The sequence below is a fragment of the Ahaetulla prasina genome, chromosome 14, assembly GCF_028640845.1.
Source record: "Ahaetulla prasina isolate Xishuangbanna chromosome 14, ASM2864084v1, whole genome shotgun sequence".
Classification (NCBI taxonomy): Eukaryota; Metazoa; Chordata; class Lepidosauria; order Squamata; family Colubridae; genus Ahaetulla; species Ahaetulla prasina.
This window is the reverse complement of record NC_080552.1, coordinates 1,819,384-1,845,171: the sequence shown is the minus strand read 5'-3', so window position 1 is coordinate 1,845,171 and position 25,788 is coordinate 1,819,384. Positions and strand designations below refer to the sequence as shown.

General features: G+C 47.1%; 2 protein-coding genes across 13 annotated transcripts in view; one reads left to right on the top strand and one right to left on the bottom strand.

Moving 5' to 3' along the window:
* The window catches only part of GNPTG (N-acetylglucosamine-1-phosphate transferase subunit gamma), a 32,256-nt gene extending 25,046 nt beyond the window's left edge, over nt 1–7,210 (top strand). Inside the window, exon 11 of the mRNA XM_058157421.1 lies at nt 6,774–7,210. Within this exon, the coding sequence (XP_058013404.1) occupies nt 6,774–6,775 (2 nt within the window). The 3' untranslated portion in view covers nt 6,776–7,210. The remainder of the gene's footprint in view (nt 1–6,773) is intronic.
* The window catches only part of TSC2 (TSC complex subunit 2), a 55,486-nt gene that overhangs the window by 2,662 nt on the left and 27,036 nt on the right, over nt 1–25,788 (bottom strand). For 7 of the 12 annotated variants that reach the window (XM_058157401.1, XM_058157399.1, XM_058157389.1 and 4 more), the window contains 17 exons: nt 24,403–24,592; nt 23,669–23,762; nt 22,889–22,991; nt 22,239–22,333; nt 20,777–20,908; nt 18,157–18,321; nt 17,694–17,846; nt 16,477–16,586; nt 14,876–15,052; nt 13,444–13,659; nt 8,814–8,882; nt 7,217–7,371; nt 5,190–5,695; nt 4,256–4,331; nt 1,300–1,386; nt 816–1,002; nt 46–185 (listed from right to left, as the gene is read on the bottom strand). In XM_058157401.1, the coding sequence (XP_058013384.1) occupies nt 46–185; nt 816–1,002; nt 1,300–1,386; nt 4,256–4,331; nt 5,190–5,695; nt 7,217–7,371; nt 8,814–8,882; nt 13,444–13,659; nt 14,876–15,052; nt 16,477–16,586; nt 17,694–17,846; nt 18,157–18,321; nt 20,777–20,908; nt 22,239–22,333; nt 22,889–22,991; nt 23,669–23,762; nt 24,403–24,592 (2,655 nt within the window). The remainder of the gene's footprint in view (nt 1–45; nt 186–815; nt 1,003–1,299; nt 1,387–4,255; nt 4,332–5,189; nt 5,696–7,216; nt 7,372–8,813; nt 8,883–13,443; nt 13,660–14,875; nt 15,053–16,476; nt 16,587–17,693; nt 17,847–18,156; nt 18,322–20,776; nt 20,909–22,238; nt 22,334–22,888; nt 22,992–23,668; nt 23,763–24,402; nt 24,593–25,788) is intronic. The other 5 variants (XM_058157395.1, XM_058157398.1, XM_058157396.1 and 2 more) reach the window with 5 other exon arrangements.

The following is a 25,788-nucleotide window of genomic DNA, read 5'->3' as shown; positions in this document are numbered from 1 at the left end:
CAAAGCTACCAGTTGCCTTTGTCCAATCAGTGTCTTTCTCCTTACCTTGATGGTCCCCAGTTTGAAGTCTTCCCCGGAATCATTGTAAATTATGGAAACAAAGTCATTCCCCAAATGTCGTTTCTTGTCACAGCAATTTTTATCCAAATCTTTGGTGGGCATCAAAGTGGCAATGTGGAAAATAGCTATAAAACAAAGAGTGGCGAAAATGGCTGCAGATCACAGTTCAGACCTCAAGCAGCAAAATAGGGATCCTCTGGAGATCACTACTTGGGCATCCAACTTAAAACAAAGGGTTTTAGGTAGCTCGCTGGAGAGCAGCTGTCTCAGTCCACAAAATGCTCCCAGGAGCCCAAGCTTCCTACTTGGAGAAAAGGACAAAGCTGAGAAGTGGTTTTGCTCAGCAAAGATCTTCCTCGCAGAGTTGATCAGAAGGAAAAGCTAAGTTGCAGAACCTCCCGCACCATCTCAAGATCCAGTCACCCAACAAGCCTCATGCTCTGAAGGGTTCCTCACCTAGGACATCGGTTCGTTCATGCCAGCTCAAGGTAGATGCTAACATCTGTCTGGCACCTCACAGCCTGGAGCATGGATGTGAAGTGGCATTACAGTGGCTGGTTCCCTTCCAGAGGGAGATCTTATGCTACGTCACTGCCTTGACTCACAGTTACAGCCAGCAAGGTTTGAATCCTGGAATCTGAAGACTCAAACTGTCCTGGGGTTCACATACCCTCCAGGCTTCAAAATAGCTCCTAAACAGCTCGGAGGTGGTGGTGGAAGTGGAGTAAACGCAGGTGAGAAGCTGCCTCCCATACCTTGCATGATATCGTCGTGCCAGCAGTAGGTGAACTGCCCGTCCTCTCCACACACGTCCAGGCCACCCAGATAAACCTTGTCTGGCTGGCAGTCCTTGAGCTCAATGAGTTTGCCCAGGCCAGTCAAGAACTCCGTGTACCTGTAGGAGCCGTGCTCATTGGACAGAATGGCGAGCTCATTGCTGCTCTGCAGGACAAAGAGGAATGCAGACCCTCAAAGAAGAGCCAACGCAAGAGGAACCCAAGGCCACACCAAGGGCTCCATCATTTAGCATTTATTGCTGAAACCCACAAGGACCTTCATGATTTGACTGTGTACTCAACCGCAGCCAAGACCGATTACACGACTCCTGAGAGGAGCTGTGGTGGAAGAGAGGTCCTCCTTCAATCTAGATGGGCAACTGGCACTGCCAAGGAAAGAGTGACCAGCTCTCCCAAAGAGGTTCTGACTTAGGAACATACTGTTACCAGACATGGCACACACCTGTCCTTCTCCAACATACAAGACGGCAATCTTGTGAGTGTCATATGGAGGGATCTGATCTAGAAGCTGAATGGAGTTCTCAAAGGTCTAAGGATTAAAAGACAAGAGGGTGAGAAACACACGGGGTCAGGTCCACTCTCCTGGGCCTTTTAAAATACTATAACAAGATCAGATATAAATGTCCTATTCACTGCTGAAGGCCTCCCAGAACCGCGCACAGGCAATACAACTCCCAGTGCAACCCAACTGCTCGTCTGAGCACGAGATCCTTTTTTCGCCTTTCTTGCAATTCTTAGGAAGCAGGAAGCCACATGGGTCTAGTAGTCCAAAAGCCCAGCATCCCCTTCCACAGATACAATCCCAGGAGTGTCAAAGAAGCAGACCGGGCAGTTGGCTAGAAGAGCAGCAGCTGCACAAACTTCCCTGCCCTTGTGAGAAAAAGAAACCAGTTCAGTCTTTTTTTCCTTCTTCCTCCTGTTTTGAATTGACTCTTCTTAACCTGCTACAGCAGCCGAGTGAGGTGACGATGCCACAAATAAACACGCAGACACAATTGTAGTTGTAGTTATGGTTTGGTGGTATTCTGTTTCATTGTCTCCAACACCTGAGCTGCCACAGTCCCACAGAAGTCACTGCAGACAGGATGGGGGCAGGGGGGAAAACCTAAAAATTTTCCCTACCGGTTCTGTGAGTGTGGCTTAATTGGTGGGTGTGGCTTGGTGGTCAGGTGACCAGGTAGGCATGGCCAATAACAATTAATAATGAAAATAATAAACAAAGTACACAAAACAAGAGGTACAAAAAACCAACTTTCACACTTTACACACACACAACTGACTCACACACAATGTAAAAGCAGCTGCACTTCACCCAAAATGGCCCCTGCAACAAGCAGGAACCTCACAAAAAGCTCAAAAACCAACTTTCACACTTTACACACACACACAACACAACACAACACAACACAACAGATTCTCACACATACACAAAATGCCACATATAGCTTTGTGAGATTTTGTGTGTTTGTGTAGTTAGAGTGAAACACTACAGAAACATACCAAATCTCAGAAAGCTGTACAATATTTTATTTTATTATTTTATTTTATTTATATTTTTAGATAAAAGCAGCTAAATTTAAAATTTCCTTAACTTTAAATTGCTGTCTAAATAAAAAAAAACCTCCTTAAAAAAACCCCAATTAACTATTTTTTTAGAGCTCCCCCCACCTTACTTACCCAATTGAAGGCAGGCAGATTGAGTTGCTCACCGATGAGATGGATTGCAGGCAGGCAGATTCAGTTGCTAGCTGATGCAATTGATTGCAGCAGCTGAAGCAAAGCTTAATGAGCCCGAAAGAAGCAGCAAGTAGGCAAGTGGGGACCAGGCGATTGGGTGGGCATGGGCGTGGGGGTGGGGGGTCAGGGATTTTTGCTACCGGTTCTCCGAACTGCCCGTCCCCATCGCTACCAGATCACCCGATCCGGTCCGAACCGGGAGCATTTCACCCCTGGATGGGGGTCAAAGAGACCCGATTCCATCAACGTTCCACCTGAACAGAAGCACAGCGTCCTTCATATGCCCCCCTCCCCCCCTCGTTCCCAAACAAGTAAAGCAGCTGGGAAGTCCCAAGGCGTCTCCTCCACGCTTGGACTCAACCTAACCAAGAAACACTTGGAACTATCCAAAGCATTTGAGCCTCTCTCGGAAAAGGAATATTAGCCCTAGGGAAGCATTTCTGGGCCCAGAGAATGTAACTGGGAACACCACCTTCCCAAGTGGAGCATTTTCCACCTGGAAATTACATTTTAGCAGCTCTCTCTCTACATCCAGTCCACTCCCACTCTCTTTAGTGACATTTATTGGTTCCACTGCTTCACAACATGCTCTCCCACCCCCCGCCACCCTCACTTCCAAGTCCTGCTGTGCTGCTTCATTGTGGCAGTAGCAGGGTGTGTGTGTGTGTGTGTGTGTGTTCCTGGGAGAATGCCAAGAGCATGGATTCCTAGCATATACAAGGAGGGAAGGAGGGAAGGTCAGCCCAGCTGGCAGCTACACCATCTGCATTGGGCAGCAGTAAGACAGAAACAGGCGGGAAGCAGAGGATCAATTACAGATAGCCGTCAATTTACAACAGTTTGCTTAGTGACCATTTGAAGTTACAATGGCTTATGATCATTTTTCACACTTATGACCGTTGCAGCATCCCCATGGTCATGTGATTTACATTTGGGTGCTTGACAACTGACACACACTTATGACGGTTGCCATGTCCTGGGGTCACATGATTCCCTTTTGCGACCTTCTGACATGCGACGGTAATGGGGAAGCCAGATTCCACTTAACAACCGTGTTACCAATTTAACAGTGGCAATGATTCACTTAACAAATGTGGCAAGAAAAGTTGTAAAATGAGGAAAAATTCACTTGACAGAATTTTCACTTAGCAACATAAATTTTGGGCTCAATTGTGGTGATAAATTGAGGACTACCTATAATTAGTGACAATTTAACTAATTTTATATCCTAGTTTGACTTTTACAAATAACTCAAGGTGCTTCCTCCTAATTTCCCCCACAACAATCGGTGAGGAGGGATGAGCTCAGCCAGTTTTAATGCCTAAATCAAGACTTGAACTCACCGTCTCCTGGTGATTGGCCCAGAGTCATCCAGCCAGCTTTCATGCCTAAGACAGGACTTAAACTCACCGCCTCCCATTTTCTAGCCTGACGCCTCAACCTCTAGACCAAACCGGCTCTTCCAATGGCAAGAGCAGGAAACGGCAACCATAAACCATTCGTGTGTTTTTACCAAGAAAACCACAGGGAGAGAAGATATAAAATCACTGATGATGGGCAGATCATCACGGAGAAATCTATCTCTGTGGTCACTAAGAGTCAGCAGTGATTTAACGGTACGAAATCAATCAATGAGTCAACTACAATATGCTCAAGCTTACCTCATTTGGCAGTAAAAGGGGCTTGTTGGATTCGTCACCAAAGAATGGAGAATGATACAACTGCAGGAACACAAAGCTGAAAGATTGGGGGGGGGGGGGAAGAAAACCTGTTTAGCTGCATCAGAATTAAGACCTTCACTTTTGGAAGGCACAATAATCTACAATGGACACTTCAATGGATAAAAGGAAACATTTTTTCTGGTTGTCTGCTCAAAACATTGCAAAGACCATGAGAAAGGACAAGAAGACGGCAACTACCCATAATGTCCACACAGGATCCCTCCCATTTTCAGACTGTAAATAGCTTGAGCCAGTCTCCTGAGAGGGAAAATAACCCCCTGGTCATTCATAAAACTGGAGATGTGAGCAATTTTTCAGCTATTCTTCCTGGCAGTCAGTCTTGACGCACTGTTATTAAGGCCTCCCTGAGCTCTCTGCCCTATTTCAGAGAGGAAACAGCCAAATGCTTCCAGGAAGGGCCTCTGGGGACCAGGCCTTGGCAAAGGAAATCAAGGGGGCACTCAGCTCCTGAAGAAGCTGCCAGGAAGTGCTGGCCTTCCTTAGCAACTCTAAGCGAGGAGGCTTGTCTTCTGCATGCCTTTTATTTGGGACTCCCGATTCTGAGTCAAGAACAGTTGTCGTTTCTTCAGTTCCTCAGAATCTATGCCCTTCTAAATTCTGTTCAACATACTGAGGAAAGAGGCTTCCATCACCTACCATGGCATGTGGGGTGTGAAGCAAACTGAAACTGGGGGGCCAGAGCAGATTTAGATTGATCCACTCACTGGCCCAAGACTTTTCCCAATTTCAGGAGCTGCTGCTCATTCACCCCATTGTCTCGTGCAGTTCTCTAAATTCTGCCCTAGATTCTGGGAGAGGTTCTGACGGATGCTCCATAGAAGGGAAACACCATTTCTACACCAACATCCCTCACCTTGGGTTGATGCCTGGAACTTTCCCTGCGTTGGAGGCAGCTGCTGCTCTTCCCTTAAAGAGGTCTCTCTCAATCCTTTTGCCCCTCCTGGAGGGGGCCGAGTCAGAGATGGTGTATCCCCGCGGCCGGTGACCGGTTGGGGAGTGTGGAGAACAGGCGGGGGCCGCCGCAGCCAGCCTCATCCCTCCAGGGCCCTGGTCATCTTCCCCCTTCGCCAGCCAGCCCCCGGCGGCCTCTCCTTCTAGGTGCCCAGACTGAGACTTGGATTTGCCTTCGCTGCTGAGTTTCTGGGCCGACTCTTCGCCACCCGGATCCTTGAGGACTTCCTGAAGAGTCTGGAGCTCTGGGGAGGAGCTGGATTTGCTGAGGGTCTGGGAAGGCTGGAAAGAGAGGGCTTCGAAGGCCCGGCTGTCCTCCAGGTTCCTGGTCCTTTCGATCGGAATGCCAATGGCGGCCAGATCTTCTGCTTTGGGAGCCTTCTCCTCTTGGCTGGAAGTTGATGATGACTGCCAAGAGCGAGGGGGAGAAACAAGGTATCTGCTTAGGGAGGACTTTGCAGAATCACTCCACCCCAAGTGCTGGCTATGGAAGGCCATTTCCTTGCTCTCTAAAACAAGGCCAGATTCTCAGAAAGGGCAGTTGCAGGGGCCAGCTCCGTTTGTGCCACATACAGGCGGAAGCACTGAGATTGCCTTGAAGGCTCTCCGACTCCTTGGTCATGGCAGGGACACAAATGCAACCACTCGGGCAGCCAGCAGCTGTCCTGCCTCTAACCAGCCAGGAAAGCAAAGGGAGCTGGCCGTTTTTCTAGGACATCAGTTTCAAAATATTCTGATCATTAGGATGTTCCTCCAAAGAGGCTCCCCAAATCTGCCTTCCAAAACATGGCTTGAACAATCTATAGTGTCTTCAAAGGTGGCTAAACCGAGTTGTTCCATTAAGGAAAGGAAAATAACCACATTTATTAGTAATTGAAAATCCCTTATGTACTTTTTTGCAGAACTGGGGAAAAATGAACTTGTGATTTATGGGATTGACAATTTAAAAAGGCAGGCTGTGGAAAGAAGGAAATTATAGTGTAATCTTAGGGAGAGGATATAGAATAAAAATGCATTTATAACCATTGTCAAGGAAGAGTAGAAGCCCCTTCTTAATAGCAATAGCACTCAGACTTCTATACCGCTTCACAGTGCTTTACAGCCCTCTCTGAGCAGTTTACAGAGTCAGCCTATTGCCACTAACAATTTAGATCCTCATTTGACCAGCCTCGGAAGGATGGAAGGCTGAGTCAACCTTGAGCCTGGTGACATTTAATCTGCCAAATTGCAGGCAGTTGGCAGTCACCAGAAGTAGCCTGCAAGTATTGCATTCTAACCACTGCGCTACCGAGGCTCTTAATCATCTTTTCTTTTTTCTTATCATTTGTCTTTTCTTCTTTTCTTTCTTGTCTATTGACTATTTTTCTTTATTTCTTTTCTGACAAGCATTGTTTTTATCTTGTGAAAACTTCTTTAATGAAAATTGTATTTAAAAAATCCAAAATAATTTAGTGGCTTCTATTTGGGTTTTTCTTCCTTTCCACAGAGCTTTTTACAGTGATTTTCCCCCTGAAATTTCTCTGACAATGAGAACAATGAATCAATGGAAGAGCAATGGAAATTTCCTGGGGTTGTGGGTGCTCCATCACTGGAGGTTTTCAAGAAAAGATTGAAGAGCCATTGGTCTAGGATGGACTAGGATCTCCCACTCGAGCAGGCAGTTGGACTAGAAGACCTCCAAGATCCCTAACCCTATTATTCTACATTCAACAGTAGCATCTCCTTTCAAGGAGCAATTCTACCTGCCCCGTGACTACTATTCCCGACTGCAATCAATTCAGTTATATGATGAGAATTTGCAAATCCTTGGAAGTCCCTGAAGCTTTGTCTCTCAAGGACATCCCAGATCTTGATGGACCTCTTCCAATCAAGAAGCACCCTGAGCAGCTCTGCCTGATGGGCAAACAGGGCAGGAAGGGGCTGTCTTACCCGACAATAGGCTCCTCGGCCTAATCTCTCCTCCCCCAGCCCTTGCCCCAAACACGTGGGTTCAAAGTCTTCCATCTCTTGAGATTCAGGGTGGAATTCCACTCCTTTTTGATCTTCATCTGGGGGGCTTCCTTCTTCTAGTACGACTGCAGATTCTGTCAAGAGACACAAAGAGCCAGGAATGGCAGGTGGAGAAATATTTCCTGAAAGCAGGATCCTCTTCCTACAACACTGGTGTTTTGCAAAGTACCTCCCTTCCACTTCACCGGGCGGCTGTGTTTTCAAACAAAAATTAGAACAATCTAGCCTACTGTTTTTCAACCTTGGCAACTTTAACTCGAAGTCCAGAACTCCTAGAATTCCCCAGCCTGTTCCTCCCACAGAGATCAAAGGAGCAATTGCAGTAGACAGAGTGAAAAATGCAGTTAGTCCAATATTGTTAACAACAACTTTGCCCAAAGTATATCATATATGGAATCTTGTTATGATACTGTACGTACAACAGTCCCATTAACGAGGCGAAAGAGTTTTCCCAGTATTGGTGAAGCCAGAAGAGAGGGCAGCTGCTTCATTCATGGCCGAATGGGAGTCAAACAAGCTCATGAGTTCTAACTGAGCGTTTTGCTCTGTTTAGGAGGCTTTCTTGCAATATGCAGATATATGAACAGAAAGCAAAGCACAAGCCTTATTAAGATGTCACTAGGTGTCAATGCTTTTGAACCCTTGAATCAACCCTGTAGGACTGGGGGGTTTTGGGGGGGGGTGGCTCTGTGGCCTGGCTGGATTATCGGGTGCTGGGTAGGTCCAAAGATTTTTGGGGCAGGTCCCCATTTTTGTTAAGGTTGTTTTTAGAACACATTTTAAAATGTTTAGTGATTTAGTATTAAAGCCACCTATCCTTACTTGCTAATGTGCTGATCTATTAAACTGTTCAAGCAGAAGACTTCTGGCCAACTTCACAAATGCCCCTGATTAGAATCAGTTTTTTTAGTAAATGGTACATTTATCATATACTTCTATCAAATGTTCATATGCTTGATAATGAAGTATAGCTGGGGCAGATGACAAGGTAATGGGAAGGATAAGACTGGTTTTGCCCTGATTTTCTGGTATTATTTTAAAGTAGCAGCAAAGGTTTGACATCGGTGGCTGCTTTTGCACTGAAGAACGGCCCCTAGCAGATGTCTCTCCTCCAACTCTTGTGTTCATACTGGAATTCCTTGGCATCCAGCCAGGGTGAGCTTTATAGTTTGAAACTGGAGCAGAATCGCTTGCATAACACGACCATAAGGAAGTAGAATGGAACACGGCAGAAAATAGAAGGGAAATGGAAGTGGTAAGAGAAGATCAAAGGAATGGCAGGTTTTGTCCTTCTAAACTCTTCAGAAGTTTTGAGCTCCCAGGGACCAGAGGCCACCTCTGCCTGTCCCACCATTCTTCCTCTTCCTACTTCCAATGATTGGTGAGAAAGATGGTTGGCTGGAAGGACCGAGAAAAGCCCTAGGTAAGAATCACAGGCATGCTTCCTTCCACACCAAGCTGCCTTTAGAAGCCACACAAAACAGCAAACACCCTCCTTGAAAAGATGCAAATATACCTGCCCAGGAAATGCTCCTGTACAACCCTCCTTGAGAGCTGGTCAGGCCCATGGCAGAGAAAGAGGCCACTGTGGAGGGAAAACCAAGGAAGGAGCTAGATCAAAAGGGAAAAAAGGAGAGATGGAAAGACAGAGACAGACAGACAATCTGGAGGGAAAAAATAACCGCAACCACAAATAAATATGTAAAAGGCTCAGAAGCAGAGATGGAGGAATTGGATCACTGGTTTCCAATATTTTCTGCCTACCCTGGAGTGGATGATTTAGGAAAGAAAAAGGGAGGAGGAGTGAAATTATACACTACTAAATAGCTTTCTCTAACACAGGCGTCTTTCAAGGTTTTCACAATAAATTGTAATTTCCTGTTGAGAAAGACAGATTTAATTTCCCACCATTTCAAGCTTATCAGAAAATTATTTAGCTTTGATCATTCAGAATTTTAAATTTACCCCTCTGAAATCTCTGACTCCTGTAAGAATTGTTATCCTTGAGAATTAGTTCCTAAATAGGCACTTAATGCTTAAATTAAATATTGAGTTATAGTTACCATTATGTGAGATAGCCAATTTGTGAATATGCAAACATCCATAGATGTTGGCAAATTGTGACTTTTAAAACATTTCATAATACTACCATTTAGCATCAACTCAGTTTTGGCAAAGCAGATATTAAAGGATTTGTGGAAATTAAAATCAATTCAATTTACCTCATAGATTATAAGATTTATTATACCATCCTGGAAGTACAAATTTATACCTCATTCACTGCAATTAATTTTTAACTTAGTCACTTTTCTGAACTTGTTTTGTTTATATTTTCGGTGGCCTTTTTCTACTATATTATTAACACAGATGTACACACACACACACACACACATTTGTGGAGTTTCTAAGTTACATATCATTTTTAAAAAGCAAGCACAAAATATATTTTCATATGTACATTTTGTATATATTTGAGAAAACAATTTCTTCTCAAATGCAATGTGTTTTTACATACCGCATTTGCTACTATTAATGTACTGGTATGTCATTTCACATACACATTGTTGGATCTTATCTGATGGAAAACCTGCATCTTCGCGTCTGGAAAAGTATCCATAGCAAAACATGCAGCATTCCCAAGGAATCGACATTGCTCCAAAATTAAGTACACCTGCATTAAAACCCTGTTCTGGCTCAAATGCTTCTCCTGAAGTCTATCTGAAGAGATGGAAGGTGGGGAGGCAGTAAAGGCACCTCATGGTCATAGGAGGCTCCCACTGCTCAAGTGCAGCTTTTGGACATGAGTGGTGAACTGGCCCAAAGTCACGCAGCTGGCTTTTATGGCTAAAGCAGGACTAGAACTCACCATCTCCCGGTTTCTAGCTAAACCAAATTAGTCCTTTAAATAGAATAAAACAAATAAAACAGACCTATCCTGGGAAATTCCTGAAAACCTTAGCAAAAGAAACAAGCAAGGCACTGAATAAATGTTGAATGGCTCTTGTTATAGGCATTGGATGAGGAAAGCTGTGCTAACCTATGGTGGCAAAAAAAAAAATCAGGTCTGCAAATGGACTAATCTGTTTTTTTATTAAAAAGCACAAGTTTTTAGTCAGAAAGGTGCTAGAAGGCTCTTCGTGATATGGAGCAGGCAGCCATGAGCTGAGTAAAAAAAGAAGTTTATTTATGGCCCCTCATTCAGATGAGGCTGCATCTAACCACTCAGACAGGTTGGTGGGAAATTCAGAAGCTGAATTATTTGTTCTAGAATGGAATACATCTTGAATGTTGCAGTCCCATTGAAAACGGGAGGTATTGTTTTCCTGCACTTGATATAATTTCTCAAGCTGCTTTGAGACGATTGTAGCTGTCCACAAGCCAGACCAAGAGTCTTGTCATCTTCTTCAGATGGGAGCATCAGAACCACTGAGTCCAACACCAGATGAGAAGCTACATTTGTAGAGGCTACTCTGACTGTCAGATTTCAAAGTCAAGACAACGCACCACATGGAAAACACATTCATTGAAAGTCTGGAGACTTTTTTCCCATGTTGGAAGCAGCAAAGGATTTGTCAGTGACAACACTGTTGCCCAAGGGATGCCCAGTTAGGGGTCTGTGTCCCCATGAGTTGCCCATTGAAGTGGTGCCCAAGGATCGCCCACATTGGAACTACTGGGTCAGTAGGGGCTGTGGAGCATGTGATGAGAGCTCACCCCTCCCAGCAGCAGCAACAGGTCTCAAGCACGAGCCTGCTGATTGTCAGCGCAGCGTTCTAACCTCTGTGGCCACTGACTGGAGATGATACAATGGGAAAAGAGGCATTTGACTGTCAATCCACCAGCAAAGATGCCGAAGCAGGGATACCGAGTGATAGCCATCCAGTGTCTGCTGGAGATAATAAACCAGCACAGCTGCCCATTCTCTCAGCTACAGAGATGGACCAATAATCAAGAAGGCTCTTTAACCCCAGGATATTGCTGAAGGGCCAAAGGCATGAAGGAGACCCAGTGTTGATCTGCCCTGGGGCTGAAATTACACACCAGCAGCCGGCACTGCTGTCTTCCTGTCTTCCTATTATCCAGAAGCTTTTCTCCTAGGCTGGTCCTCCCCCATCCTCTTGCCCCGACACATACATGGGCCATGGCCCCTCCATCCCAGTCCCTTTGCGGCAGTCCGTTGGTCAAAGTAGAGTCCCTGTCGGGTCTTTGGGCACCCAGGACAGTTTGCAGCCAGCCAATCGGTGCAGGGACTCGGGGGCTTTGGGAGAGGTGCTGCAGGGGGAGGTGCTAAGCTTGTTAGAAGAAGGAAGGGGAGGAGGTGGAAGAGCGGGGGTGGGTGGGGAGTAAATAACCCGGTTTCATCCAAAGGAGCAAACAGATAATATTATCTCAACACTTCGGTAATAAATGTCTAAACATTTTTACAAGCCTTGCAGGAGGGAGATGCCACCTATACTATTTCCTCTGTATATTTTGATGGCAAGATATGCAAATTGAGGTTGCTACAGAAGACTTTGAACTACATGCAATGAAGGAGACTGTTTGAAGTCAGAGGGGGAAATTCTTGCTACCACCTTTTTTTTTTACCTGGGGCATTTACATTGCTCTGGCTTAACAACTTCTTTCCTGAATAAACAAACAGGAGAACTTAAAGATGCCGCCAGATTCCCTCCTAATTTCCTAAGGAAGAAGTTTGTTTCTAACGGGTACCTCTGTGTATTTGATAAGCTGAGTGTACTTGATTCTTGCCTTGCTCCTAGTCCTTGGGAGGGGAGGGGAGGAAGGAAAGAAGGAAGGAAGGGAGGGAGGGAGGGAGGGATAGCTGAGGGCCTGGCTGTGGTGTCTGGTAGCAGGGATCTCTGGGTGCTGGGTGGATCTTGGCAGCAACTGGATCTTCACCAGAGGGGTGCTTGCAAGGGGCTGGGATTTTGGCAGAGAGGCAGCAAGTGACTTGCATTATGGTAACTATTTGTCTTATGAACACAGGATTTCCCCCCCCCCCCCCCAAACTGAAAAAGCAATGGGAGCTCCTGATTTCCCCTCTTCATATCACTGAAGTGTTGGAAATGCAAGCAATTACCAGGCACATCTTATCACATGTGATAATATGTGATAATATTATCCGTATACTCCTTTCCATGAAGCTGGGTTATTTACTTCCCCACCCCCGCTCTTCCACCAAGCACAGCACTTCCATATATGCCCCCCAGCCCCGTTCTTCTGTCCCTCCCCTTCCTTTTTTTTAATTTTCATTTATATCCTGCCTTTCTCCAAAGACTCAGGGTGGCTTACATTGTGTTAAGCAATAGTCTTCATCCATTTGTATATTATATACAAAGTCAACTTTTATTGCCCCCAACAATCTGGGTCCTCATTTTACCTACCTTATAAAGGATGGAAGGCTGAGTCAACCTTGGACCTGGTGGGACTTGAACTTGCAGTAATTGCAAGCAGCTGTGTTAATAACAGACTGCATTAGTCTGTTGAGCCACCAGAGGCTCAACAGACCTTCTCCTAACAAGTGCAGCACCTCCCCCTCGCAGCACCTCTCCCAAAGCCCCTCGAGCCCTTGCACTGATTGGCTGGCTGCGAACCGTCCCGGGTGCCCAAACGCTTGACGCGAACTGTACTTCGATGAATAGGCTGCGGCAAAGGGACTGGGACGGAGGGGCCGTGGCCCATGGGCCACGGCGAAAGGATGGAGGAGGGCCAGCTGAGGAGAAACGCTTGTGGATAATAAGGCAGAGGTGAAACCCTGGAGGAGAAACAGGCACAGCCAAGGGTACGAGCCAAAAACTCCCATTCTGTCTGGGGGAGGCCCTGGGAAGCCTGGTGCTGGCCGCGTGCCGGGCCCTCTCCCTCGGGGACTGAAAATCTTGCTTGGATTTCAGCAGAGAGGATTTTCAGCACCTGAGCAGAGCCCCCCTCCCCACCCCCCATGGCACTTGTGCTCTTTACCAGAGACTCAGTCCACTTAATTCATGCATCACTTAAATATTGCAACGTGAGTGCCAGAACTGCACTGAAGCTGTTTCAAAGCTTTCTATGCAAAGCAACTCCTCCGAAGTGAAGCCAGCTTGGGACAAGTCCTGCTTCCCGTGGGCTCCACTGGGGTGGCCCAGCAGGCCTCCCAAGCTTTGCCTCACCTGTGTTGGAGCGCTGCAAGAGAGACGGCTTGGCTGTTCCCGTGGACAAGCTGGAGGAGGGGACCGAGAGGGACTTGTACAGGGCTGTCTCACGATGCTCCTTGAAACGCTCGGCTGCCATCAGGGCGTTGGAGAGCTCCTGCAGGGGCATGTTGTTGATATCTGAAGAGAAGGGGCTCAGCGGATTTTCCAGGCTCATCAGCCAGCTGGTGTTACCTGAGGAAAGCCAGGGAGAGAAGAACGTCTGGGAAGAGAGGGACAAAACTCCCTTCTAAGGTTTTTCCCTAGAAGCTTCTTTCGGTACAATTGAACAATTCTGACCCATCTGTCCCAGGAATATCCGGATATCCCAACTTGGCCAATGGCTAAACTAAAATAAGCTAGCCAGTGACTGGCTAAAATCCAACTCCCAAAGAATCTGAATTCTCCAGCCCTAATCAAGTCTGACTGAAGGTTGCCCTTCTAGGAACCAAGACGTCTTTCCCAGCCCAGCTCCAGACTGGATCCCTTTGAAAGTGCCAGCAGGATCACCTTCTGTTCTCCACAACTCTCTGGAACACAAATATCAGCAGAGCCCCTGATGGAGAGCAGACTGCCCCCCTCTGCCAGCTTCCCCATTGCCTTGGCAGCAGGGGTGAAATGCTCCCAGTTCTGACCGGATCTCGCGATCCGGTAGCAATCTTGGCCAGTGGTTTGGCAATCCGGTAGCGATCGCTGAACCACCGATGACACCTGCCACCCAGGTGTCTTTTACCTTCTGCACATGCGCAGGTCTGCAGGTGCATGACACGCACGCACAAGCCGCGTGTGGACTTCCAGTAAGGAAGGTAAGTTGATTTCACCCCTGGCATATGAAGACTCTCTCCTGGTGCTAAACGTCTCCGGAGATTCTCCGTCATCCAGGTCACGACTGCCCCAAAGGTGCTTTTTCAAGAGGCAAATGGACTTTCTTGTTTTTCTTTGAAAAGTTTCACTTCTCATCCAAGAAGCTTCTTCAGCTCTGACTGGATGGTGGGGAATGGAAGGATTTATACCAGGGGTGAAATTCACTTACCTTCCCTACTGGTTTGCAAATCCACATGTACCGTCGTCTGCACGTGCACAAAGCCTCCTGCGCATGTGCAAAGCCTTCTTTGCGTCCCAAAAAGCGATGGGCAGAGCCTCTCACAGCTGCTGCTACTGGTTCGCCCAAGCCAGACAGAAGTTGCTGAATTCCCCCACCCCCATTTATATTCACTGCAGACAGCTGGTCATTTGCATTCTTTTGAATGCAAGGAATATACATCCTTCCATTCCCCACCATCCAGTCCGAACTGAAGAAGCTTCTTGGATGAGAAGCGAAACGTCTTCAAGTGAAAACAAGGGAAGTCCAGTTGCCTCTTGAAAAAAGCGCCTTTGGGACTCCCGGTGCTAATTACCTTAGTGCACCTACCTGTTGGCCTCCGCACTGATATTTCTGCCCAGCCTTGAGTCAGGAGGGGGACATAAGCAGCCAGGTTAGCCTTCTCGGTTTGGGGAGCAGGAGAGCTTGGGGGCGCCTGAGGTCCCGTGCTGGCTGAGAAGTGAGAGGCAGAGCTATCCAGAGCACCAACCCGCAAAGCATGGCCTCCTGCACAAGAGGGAGCAATCACGGAGCTGCATTTGATTTCAGGCTAAATCAAAGCACAGGAGGAGCAACACAGAACGGACAAGTCCAGCCTGGGCAACTAAAGAAGAAACAGCCCACCCCTTTCCCAAGATGTGGAGTTGAAAATACATGCGCAATTGTACACCTGGTGCACATATTTCATTCAGTCTACCCCTCTTTCATAGCAAGCCACGCAGTCACCCACACACCATGCCAGGCACAGGCATCCTCCTGGGTATTCCAAGAAGCTCAGAGGAGCCTGGCCCAGCAACCAGTCCACTCCACAGAATGCTTTCTGTTCTTCTCCCTCCAGACGCAAGCCTCGGGGCAGAAGGGAAGAAGAAAGCGGTGCCTGTGAACCCCGGGGTGCGCAACCAGGTTCAAGAAAGGCCGGGCTTCTGCTCCTTGCATCCCCTCCGGGGCTCCATCCAGGCCACCGGGCAGAAGCCTTGCAATGAAAGCCCAGAGGTCTCACTGTGCCCTGGTTAAGGCACACTTGGCAACAGGCTCTGAAGTTGGGTTCATGCAATTCAGTTTAACCAGGTGAAAAAGGGCTGAGGGGGAATGTGCAGCTTAGCATACCCTATGAACACAGTTGCTGACTCAGCATGCTGATTTTCTTGAGAACAACAGGCCAGATGTAGCTTTGGATAACATGTGAGATCCAGCTGATAAACGCATTCCTCCTATTTAGGCAGGGATTGGCAATCTGGTTCCTTTTGGACATTCTGGACTACAACTCCCATCAGTCAAAATCATTAGCTACCTTGATGGGGTTTTGATGGGAGTTGTAATCTAAAGTCTTAGTGGCCGCCATCAAACTTTCGCTTTTAGTTCCCAAGCAAGAGGCCAAGTCATTCCATGCCCTGTGGAGGCCGCCAACATTCAGGCGCTGGGAAGCTTCTTTTGCCCCTCTTGCTTGGACAAATCGGGCTCTCCTGCCAGAAGGGACCCTTCCCGCAATCACCGACTGCTCAGCCACAAGAATCAGAAACCAAAGCCTGACAACAGGCACACTGTATTACTGCTGATAGGATAATCAGGCGATCAGGATTCAACCGGGGTGGGTTTCACTTACCTTTGCTACCGGTTCGCGCATGTGCCCCGTCAGCATATGCACAGAGCGTATTTGATGACATCTGGGCAGGTGGGTGGAGCCTCCTGCTGCCGCTACCAGTTTGCCCAAACCGAGGTGAACCGGTAACAACCCACCACTGAATTCAACCCCAACATTTTCAGTTTTAGTTATTTCACTGCAGGGCGTCCTTTGATGGACAAAGGCTCTCAGATCAGCAGAGCCTAGAAACAAGCTGGTTCTTTGATATGATTAACAACCACAATTCCAAGCATATTTTCCTGTCCGTAAATTCATTCGTGCATTTCAGAGACTTTGGGAGGCTCCTTACCTGACATGGACCTGACTCGGTTGCGGGTTCGAACCACCTGCGGGCCAGCCTGAGATTCAAGTTTTGCAGGAGCCTCCTTTGACTGTCTCACTTGCAAACTGTGATCTGAACTGGAAATCAGAAATAATCTTGCTGTCAATTCATTAGGAAATAGGATAATCTTTTGGCCTGAACCTAAACCTGGCAGCATTTATACTCCTTCCAGTTGGAGCTCAGGATTTACAGACAGGCTTCGACTCAACCCTGGCAAGACCCTCTAATTTTGGCCCCCAGGCTCAAGCTGGTGTGCAACTTGGGGTCCTCCTAGGCGCTGATGGTAGCTATGGCTGGGGTGCCTGCTTTGCACAGGTTTACCTGGTGCACAAATTTTGCTTCTTCCTTGACTGGAAGGCCTTGGTCACTTCTTGTGTGGATTGCTACAAGGCATTCTACATGGGGCTGCCCCTGAAGACCACCCAGAAACTACAAGTGTTATAGAATCTAGGGGTGCAGGCAGTGATGGGACCCCCTGCATTTGCCCATGTAACATCTTTATTGCCAGCGGCTTCTCCCTAAGGGCATCTGCCAGTCCTACCAGTCAGATCAGGTGGGCACACTCCCTAGTCCTTCCCAGTTCATGCCTTGGAAAGTCAGCCTAGCGGTCAACTAGCAACTGCCAGTCAAACATGAAATGCAAGGGAAGATGGATTTAGGGGTTATGCAGAGACTATGCTTCCAATGTCCACATCTGATAGAATATTTGTTGGGCAGTGGCATCAATGACAACCACATTTGGTTGTCACACAATGACACACAATGTAACACAATGGTTTAAGCAGATAGATATTATAATTAAAATTTGCAAATTTGTTTACAGCACCATTTTCTGTTGTTGTGCTATTGTGAAGAAACCCACAATGATGGCAGAACATGCTGGAGAACTAACTGCTAAGACTGATGACTTTTAATCCTGCAGAACCAGATCATTCTTCCAAGTTCCATCCCTGCCTTGAGATTTAGGCTACCTTTACTGTTGCAAACCAGTCTTTCTCAATCTTATGTTCCGGCTGGAGAATTCTGGGAGCTGAAGTCCACGCATCATATTGATCTAAACAATGCCAGTGTTTAAAATCTGGACAAAAACTCCACCTTCCCTTGGAGTTATAACATTGTCGTTAATTTTCTGGCCCTCTTACTTTAAAAAGGACCGGAAAGCGAGCAAGCTGTAGGAAGCTTACCTGGATTCTGCACCATTATGGAGCTCTCCATGATCAAGGCCCAGGAGAGACCTGGTTCCTGTCCCAACACTTGTAGTGATTGTAACAAGCTTGTTACCCACTAGCCATGTCTTGGTCCTCCCTCCAGCCAAGAGGAACTCGCCCACTGGAGACCTAAAAGCCCCCAGAAAACAAGGATAAAGATGCTATTGAAGTCTCTCTGAATAGGGAGAGTTCAACATTCACTGAAACTTTCCCAAAGAAAGCTTCTAAATCCCACTCCCACCTCCGGAAGGAAAGTATACAGTAAATGATTCCCAACTGAGAGCAAACGATCTCTTCAAGCATCATTCTTGATTTGAGGTGCTGATAATCAGGCAGAGACTAGACCTTGCACCAGCCCTGGTGCTTAATGCTTCAGGTGTTGAGTCTCCCTCCTGGGAAGAACCCCGTGCAAACACCAGAGGAGAGCAGCTACTCCAACCTTTTGGGCACAGCTGTGAAGTTGGAAAAGACATATCGGGCCATCATGTCGAGGCAGGTCTCGGTGAGCTCCAAGTGGAGGGTCTTCAGGTTGTCATCTGCCTGAGCCATGGAGTTCTCATCGGCAGAGCCCAGGCTGGAACTGGTGATGGAGGTTTGTATCCGGCTAGAAAAGGGGGGCAGGGAGAAGATTATAATTTGGAAGAACAAATCTCCCATGGGAAGGTCCCCAAATTCCGTTAAGCATGCAGCAGGCTGAGTTGTGGGCGAATATATCCGATTCTGGGAGGTTTTTAACGGACAGGCCTCACGCTGGCTTGGGGACCCCTGAAGACAAGGGCCAGGAAGCAGATGCAGGGAGAAGAGCAAATGGGTGGCTATTTCATCTATTCCCAAAAGCAGAGAAGGGCTTGGCCGGATGGCATCAGATAGTAACCGCAAGAACTGACTGCGGGTCACTTTCAGGACTCTCATTTGTCTCCGATTGAACAGCAGGGGGTTCGGGGGCTGAATCAGGATTAAACTAGATAAATATGTACAAAAAATGAATTTACCATGCAAAAGAAAAAACTAAAGGAATCAAACTGAAATACCTCAGAAAAATGCAAACAGAAAGACTCCCACTAATTCAAAGGTGAGAGCCGGAAATCAGTAAAATTTATTTCTCTCCCCATTCCAGACAACCCAGGAGGCTGCAGATTGCTTTCTCTCCCCCAGTTCTAACCCCATAACAAGAGCCCTGCAAGGCCCCCAGGTGGCTTCCCTGGCTGAGATGCTCAACTGCACAGAGTCTGATATTTGGGGGGAAACCTGATGACATCTGGGCTTATGATATCAGTATTAAGTATTTAAGTATTTAATATTAATTAAAACACATGACCTTAATAGTCAATGGTGCATAGCTAGACTTAAGAACACAATTGAGCCCCAAATCTGATTGCTAAGTGAGACAGCTGTTAAGTGGGTTTTGCCCATTTTACCACCTTTCTTGCCAGAGTTGTTAAGTGAATCACTGTGGCTCTTAAGTGAGCAACATGGTGGTTAACTGAATCTGGCTTGCCCGTTGACTTTCCTTGCCAGAAGGTCACAAAAGGGGATCATGTGACCCTGGGACACGGTAACCGTCCTAATCTCGTTATGTTTAAATCGAAACAAATGTGCCCATTCTGGCCACTTCTGGGCCACAGCAGGACTTCTTCCACTCATTCTGGGAATGGAGCCACAACCTGCCGGTGAAAGCCTGAGTGTCAGACTGGCTCGCAATGAAATGTGCACCCAACACAGGGGTCTCCACAGGGTCTGCCCCAAATGAAAAAACGGTGGCTGCCACAGGGCATCAAAGGCAGGCAGAGCTACAATTGCACAATTTTGGCTGCCATCTTATTTTTCCTTATCCTGCAGAAACCCCCACCTCAACAGACCATAATTCTGTGTCCCCACCACTCAAGCAGAACTATTTCACGAACAAGTTTTGAAGGACTTTGTTCAAGGCACATCAGCTTTTATATCTGAGTCCCGTTGCCTGATTTTGTGTTGGCTCTTATGGCTGTTCTTTGGTTGCCATTTAACCTACATCTGACCATTGTTGTCTGCAGAAAAACCCCTCCGCTCACTCATGCCTTCTCCTCCAGTTTTCAAGTCTTTTTTCTCCCCGTTAACTGGAAGAAAGTATGTGAGTTTCCACACAAGGCCATCTCTGTGATGGGCTCCTCTGCAATTACTCTATTGCTAACTAGGATTAGCAGCTAGGATTCCTCTTTGCTGCAGCTGGCCCTTCCCTGCCCAGGTTCCCAATGCAGCTGTTGAAGGGCCCCCCGCCAAGCATAACCAAGAACCCAGCACAGATAAAGTTTTGATGCCTAAGACGAGACCGGAGGCTCACAAATCCCCCCTTTCTTTCTCTTCCTCACAACTGGTTAGCGATACAATAAGGCAGCCCCAATTATGGTAATCTTCCAAACTAGTGTCAAACATTGATCGAAAGGAATCAGGGTTAGTTCTGACAAGGCGGGGTAACTCGAATAAACATGATGCTTTATCAGGGTGAAGGTAACAGGGAATAAGTGGATTTTTCTTGCAGTGAATCATATTTGGATATGAAAGAGATGCATTCTGGATGCCTTCCTTGTTTCAAACTGCTTAAACTAAACACAGAGCTACGGAAGATTATAGATGGCAAACCTGAACAGCTCATTCTCAAAAGATCTCAGGTTCCACGTCCCTGTTTCCATTCCATCCCATAGTATCTGCAGAGGTTTTGAACCATGATGTTATGAAGCACAGAGCCAGCACATAGGATGCTTTCATTCCGGCCATGGAATAACCACCATTTGAAAGGTTTAAGCCAGAAGCAACTGCAGCCTGTCATACCCTAAGAAATGGTGGGGAAGGGGGGGATCTGGGCAAAGCACCAGCATGGTCCCTTCAAACCAAACCAAACCAAGCCAAGCCAAACCAAACTGAGACCGTTATCCTGAAACATGCACCAACATGCTTGCAAAGCTAGTGGGAGGGTGGGCATCAGGAAGCCAAGCAGGAGTCCCAACATGCACCTTCCCAGCCCCCTCAGCACAGACCCCCTTGCTCTTCACCCTCCTCCTCCCCTGTCCCAGCATCTCTACCTGTGGGCTGCATGGTCAGACACACTGATGCTGCGGGAGCGGAAGGCATCAACGGCCGAGGGATCCTTCAGGGCTCTCACGGGAGGAGACTGGTTCAAGTTTGGCCTGGCATTTTTGGCTACTTTAAAGCTACTAAGGGCAAAGCGGCATCAGAACCAGAGAGGCATGATTGCACAGCAAGGAAATCATTGGAAGGATGGGATGTGAAAGGCCATAAAAGCCCCAGAAGACGGTGGAGAAAAGAAAGGAAAAGAAGAAAAAACAGAAGACAAAAGGCCAAAAAAAGGAGGGAAGGGAATTAAAAAACAAGAAAAACTTAACAGCATGAACATTTTAAACACAACAAGTCCCTTTTGCTTCAGACTGCTCGGTGTTAGCCCAACCCAAAATAAAACAGAACACAAACCAACCATACACAACCAGATGAAATTAGTGCAACTTAACACAAAGGCGGATTGAAAGTGGCAGCTGGAATGTTAAGGTGCGTTGTACAAGGGAGCTCCTTATGCTGCTGAGTGGGCAGAGACAGGACCAGACCCCCAAGTGCCCTTCACAACACTGCCCCAGGTGACCCACCAAGACACAAGGCTCATAAGGAAGCATCCACTCAACGGAGAGGCCACTCCAGGGCTCAACCAGGATAAACCCAAGACCGAGGATAAGAATGACTGCATTGTTTCCTACTGCCAAACAAAATTATTTCAACGCAAGCAAGTTTTTCTGAGTGGGAATCCCTCTAGCCTGGAACACCCCTTGAGAAAGACATCAGGAGCCGGGAGAATGCATTTCTTACCAGGCAGACAAACACATTCTTCTCTCTCCTAACTGAGCTGCTTCTATGAAGGCATACCAAGTCTGACTACAATTTATTCATACTTTGGGGATTTCTGGCAAGTGTTCTGTGTAGAAGTGAGTCATGAGAACCATTAATCTCTAATCAAGAGGTTCTCTCCTTTGGAGAGGAACAGATTCCAAGAGTTTTTGTGGCAACTCTCTCCCAATTCCGACCTGAACTGACAAATCAACAATATTTCAACTTGACGAGAATCAAATATTCAGTCAAATTAGTGGAGACAGAGCCACAGCAAAAAAGGGAAATTGTCCCCATGAGGGAGATTGATTTGAGACATTTCAATTATTGCAATTTAACAAAAACTACTCTACGGTTTCCATTTGGCATCCTGATCTGATGGCTGTCAGAACTGGGAGAAGAACTAAGATGCCTCTAGAGCACCTCAGCCACCTCAAGACGTGGGGATAAGAGAACAGGTAACCCAAGAGGGTGAGTCCCATTTCTTCACCACTCTGCATTCGTTCCATACATCCCTTCTCCAGGTGCGTTGCAGCCCCCATCCAGCCAGAGCGAGTGGGCAAAGGTTGAGGGAAGCCCTTCTTGTAGAAACCACCTTGAACTGCTGCCAAAGTGAGAGAAGAGCCTTTCTTGCCCTTAGGACCAACTTACTTCTTGGGTCTTTCGTTCAGACTGGTACTCCGAGCCCGGAAACTGTCTTTCTCTGGGGTGTCATCGAAGGAGAGGAGGATATTCGACCGCAAGCCCTGTCCAAAAGAGGAGGGGGGGGGGAGTGTGCCAGAGATGATCCAAGAGATTCTCTATCCCAGATGGGTCTCAGCACAATATCCCCAGCTGAACACCCCTCCTCAAAGGGCACTTGGTGTCAGCCCTACAATGTAGACCAGATGAGGGCACCCCGGCCATGTACCAAGGGCTATTTTGATTGAAACAGCCAGAAGAACCAAACCTTGCAAATTGGACTGTGCTTCCCCCACTCTCCCTTCCTCTTCAGGGGAATGAGGGAGTGGCTCCCTTGCCCTACGGTGGCTTTTCTTCCTGACCTTCATGGCCAGTCCCTCTGTCCTCTACCCCGACTGGGGAATAGCCAGATCAAGCTGCAAAGTCAACTCAAGCAAAATCTTCCCAGCCTCACTCACTATAGTTAGCGTAAGTCACAAGGAGAACAAAGGCCACAGAAGTGCACTGCAACACCTGCACTTTGGGAGCTGGAGGCCACATTTCTGAAAGCTGCCAGGGCTGAGAAATAGCTGCACAGCCAGAGTTTTCCTTGGTCTTTCTCAATTATGGAAGACACTCACCTTAGTGATATAGGGAACAAAGTCTTTCCGAAAGGGGAGGCGGCATTTGATAAACCACATGGCTATGACATGATGCGCCAAGCATACAATATACTGGTTAAACCTAAAAAACAGTTCAGAAAAAATGTTTAGTAACCCTGATGGCCTGGGTCTATGGGCTCTTTGGCAGTTAATCAATTTATAAATCGATAAATACGCAGTCAATCAAATTAACAAGAACAGCATGGGGCAAAGCAGCCAGGCCAACCTGTGTGATCTACCAGTGGAAGCGCTACCGAGAAGTCTATACTGTGAAGGTCGTGCTGATAGGCAGGAGATTTGCCTGGGAAGAAAATTCACCACAGCTGATACATTCATCAACCAGCCTCTTCACCATAAGCACCGTGGTGGCGGAGTGGTTAGAATGCAGTTCTGCAGGCTACTTCTGCTGACTGCCAGCTGTCTACAATTTGGCAGTTCGAATCTGGATGACTCAGCCTTCCATCCTTCCGAGGTTGGTCAAATGAGGACCCAAATTGTTGGGGGCAAGAGGCTGCCTCTGTAAACTGCTTAGAGAGGGCCGTAAAGCACTGTGAAGTGGTATATAAGTCTAAGTGCTATGGCTATCCCCTTCTGCCTCTGTCATCTTTCAATATCCTAAGAAAAGGGTGCAGCTGGACAACGGGACTGGGCCATCTAAACCTAACTTCTCTTCTGGAGTAAAAAACCATTCTCAAAACAACTGTCAACAGAAAACCAAGGATCACTTGGTTATGAGTTAATATGAAGCAGCCAGCTTACTTGGAAGGGTTTGTATAGGGCAGAGAGATGGCAAATACACTGGCATACTGCTCCGCTGCAAAGTTCCTGTAGAGATGAGGCAGGCGGGCCAGCGCTGGAAGGGAGAAGAAAATAAGGTCAGGTAAGAGGCCTCACCCTGCTCCATGCACATAAAGGAGATTCACACTGCCTGGTTTTGCAAAATTCACACAGATGCAGGCTTCTGAATCAATTGCAATGGGCTGGATTCTGTATTACTCTAAATCATAAACACAAGGCTGGGCCACGTAGGATAGCCTGCCCATCATGCTTGGACTGGTCTCGTGCAGGGACAGGTCACCTGGACTCCCAAGTAGCCGCCTTGGCCAGGTAAGGGAAGTGCCATGCTAATGGTTTCACTCTTTCAGTGATCTCTCACTCAAGTCCCAGCTACATCTGAACATGGGGGGTCTGAGCTAGAGTTCTATCACTTGTTGAGACTGAAAATATAATGCCAGATGCAAAGAGCAACTCAACAATCTTCAGAAACTAAAATGGTTTGAGCTTTCCTGTATCTGTTTTCCTCTAATTCCCCCTGCCTTCTCACTGTCAAAGCACCAGAAATTTTCACAAGAAAGGGCAACTATTCATGTATCCCATGGTCAAAGTTCTTATGGAGTTTCTAAGAGTTCCCAAAAGAACAGTGACACATCGTTTTTTGCTACCCCTCCTGAAGAGACAGGCCGATGCAGGCTCCAGGGGCACCCACGACTTACTTGAAAGGAATTCCAAGAGAGGGATGGCCATGTTGGCTGTGGCTGAAATATGCGTCAACTTAACTATCAGGACTGGCAAAGCTTTGATGATAATATCCGGCATCTCAACACTGCAGATCGACAATGCCACCACACACTGGCTGGCACAGCGGAAGATCAGCCCATGCTCCAGGCAGTAAACCATCTCTCGCTGGGTGGAGAGAACATGATTATACAGGAGAAGGTACAAGGGGGGCTCTAAGACATTTTGTATGTATTGAATATAGACTGTTAGGATGACGGAGTTGGCTGTGGTGAGTTTTAGCATCCAAAAGAGAATTTTAAAAAAGCCAAATTCAAGGTTCCTCACATTAAAAATTCTCCCAGGCATCTTTCTATGCTAAACCTTTGGAGGACAAAATCACTCCCATTAACTTGGAGGCCGCTAGGGCAAATCCATTTGAAATGACAAGCACTTATCTTGGGGAGCAGGGAGTAGCTCCAACCTGTGGCTTTTGAGGAAGCAGACTGAGTCCCCCCATGGGATTAGCTCCGCCACTTGTGAATTAGGTCACTGCCTTAACTATCTGGTCAGACAAAGCCCATGTGCATGTATGTTTGTGTGTGTGACAAAAGACGGAGTCAGGTGGTAGTAAATATATTGGTGAGTGACGGTGCTGCTCGTCTTGAAAGAGATGGTACGTCCCCTTCTCAAGAAATCATCCCCATCCTCAGCTGTGACCATCATCAGTGTGAGAAATGGTCATGTCTCTTTTCCAGTGTCATTGCAACTCTGAATGGTTACTAAATGTATGGTTCTAAGTTGAAGGCTGCCTGTAATTCATGCACGCAGGGCTCCTCCAGAAGGCCTTGGGGAAACTGTAGCAGCCCTGTCTATGCACCCACTGATGCCTGCCCAAAGAATGCCATCGCTGAGAGTTGTAACGACTGCCAGGAAGTTCTGGGTATAGATCAACACTTTTAAAACCTGACATGACTCAAGGGCTGGATGTCTCCAGGTCTGCCTTCTCCAAGGTGAATCTGCTAATCCAGTGAAACGTGCTTGCACAGGATCCTTCCACCAGGGGAATGCTATTTAGAGAAGCCCTACTTAAGCCTTTCCCAGAGATCTGGATGCCAACCACCCCTTGCTGCATTGTTATGGTGCTTCAGAAAAGCATCTGAAGTTGATTAAGATCATCTATCCCAAATGGTGGAACACTGGACTGATTGACTACCTCTGCATATGCTGAGTTTTGCCTTTACTCTTCTCTTGTTAATGCTTATAAAGTCCGGAGAGCCTCTGGGAATGAAGTGGCAAAAAGCAGTAGTAATCATTATAAATGCAGGGGTCTCAGAAGCAGAGGGGAGAGCAAGTTTCCCTCATCCCACTGCCCCCGCTCCTCC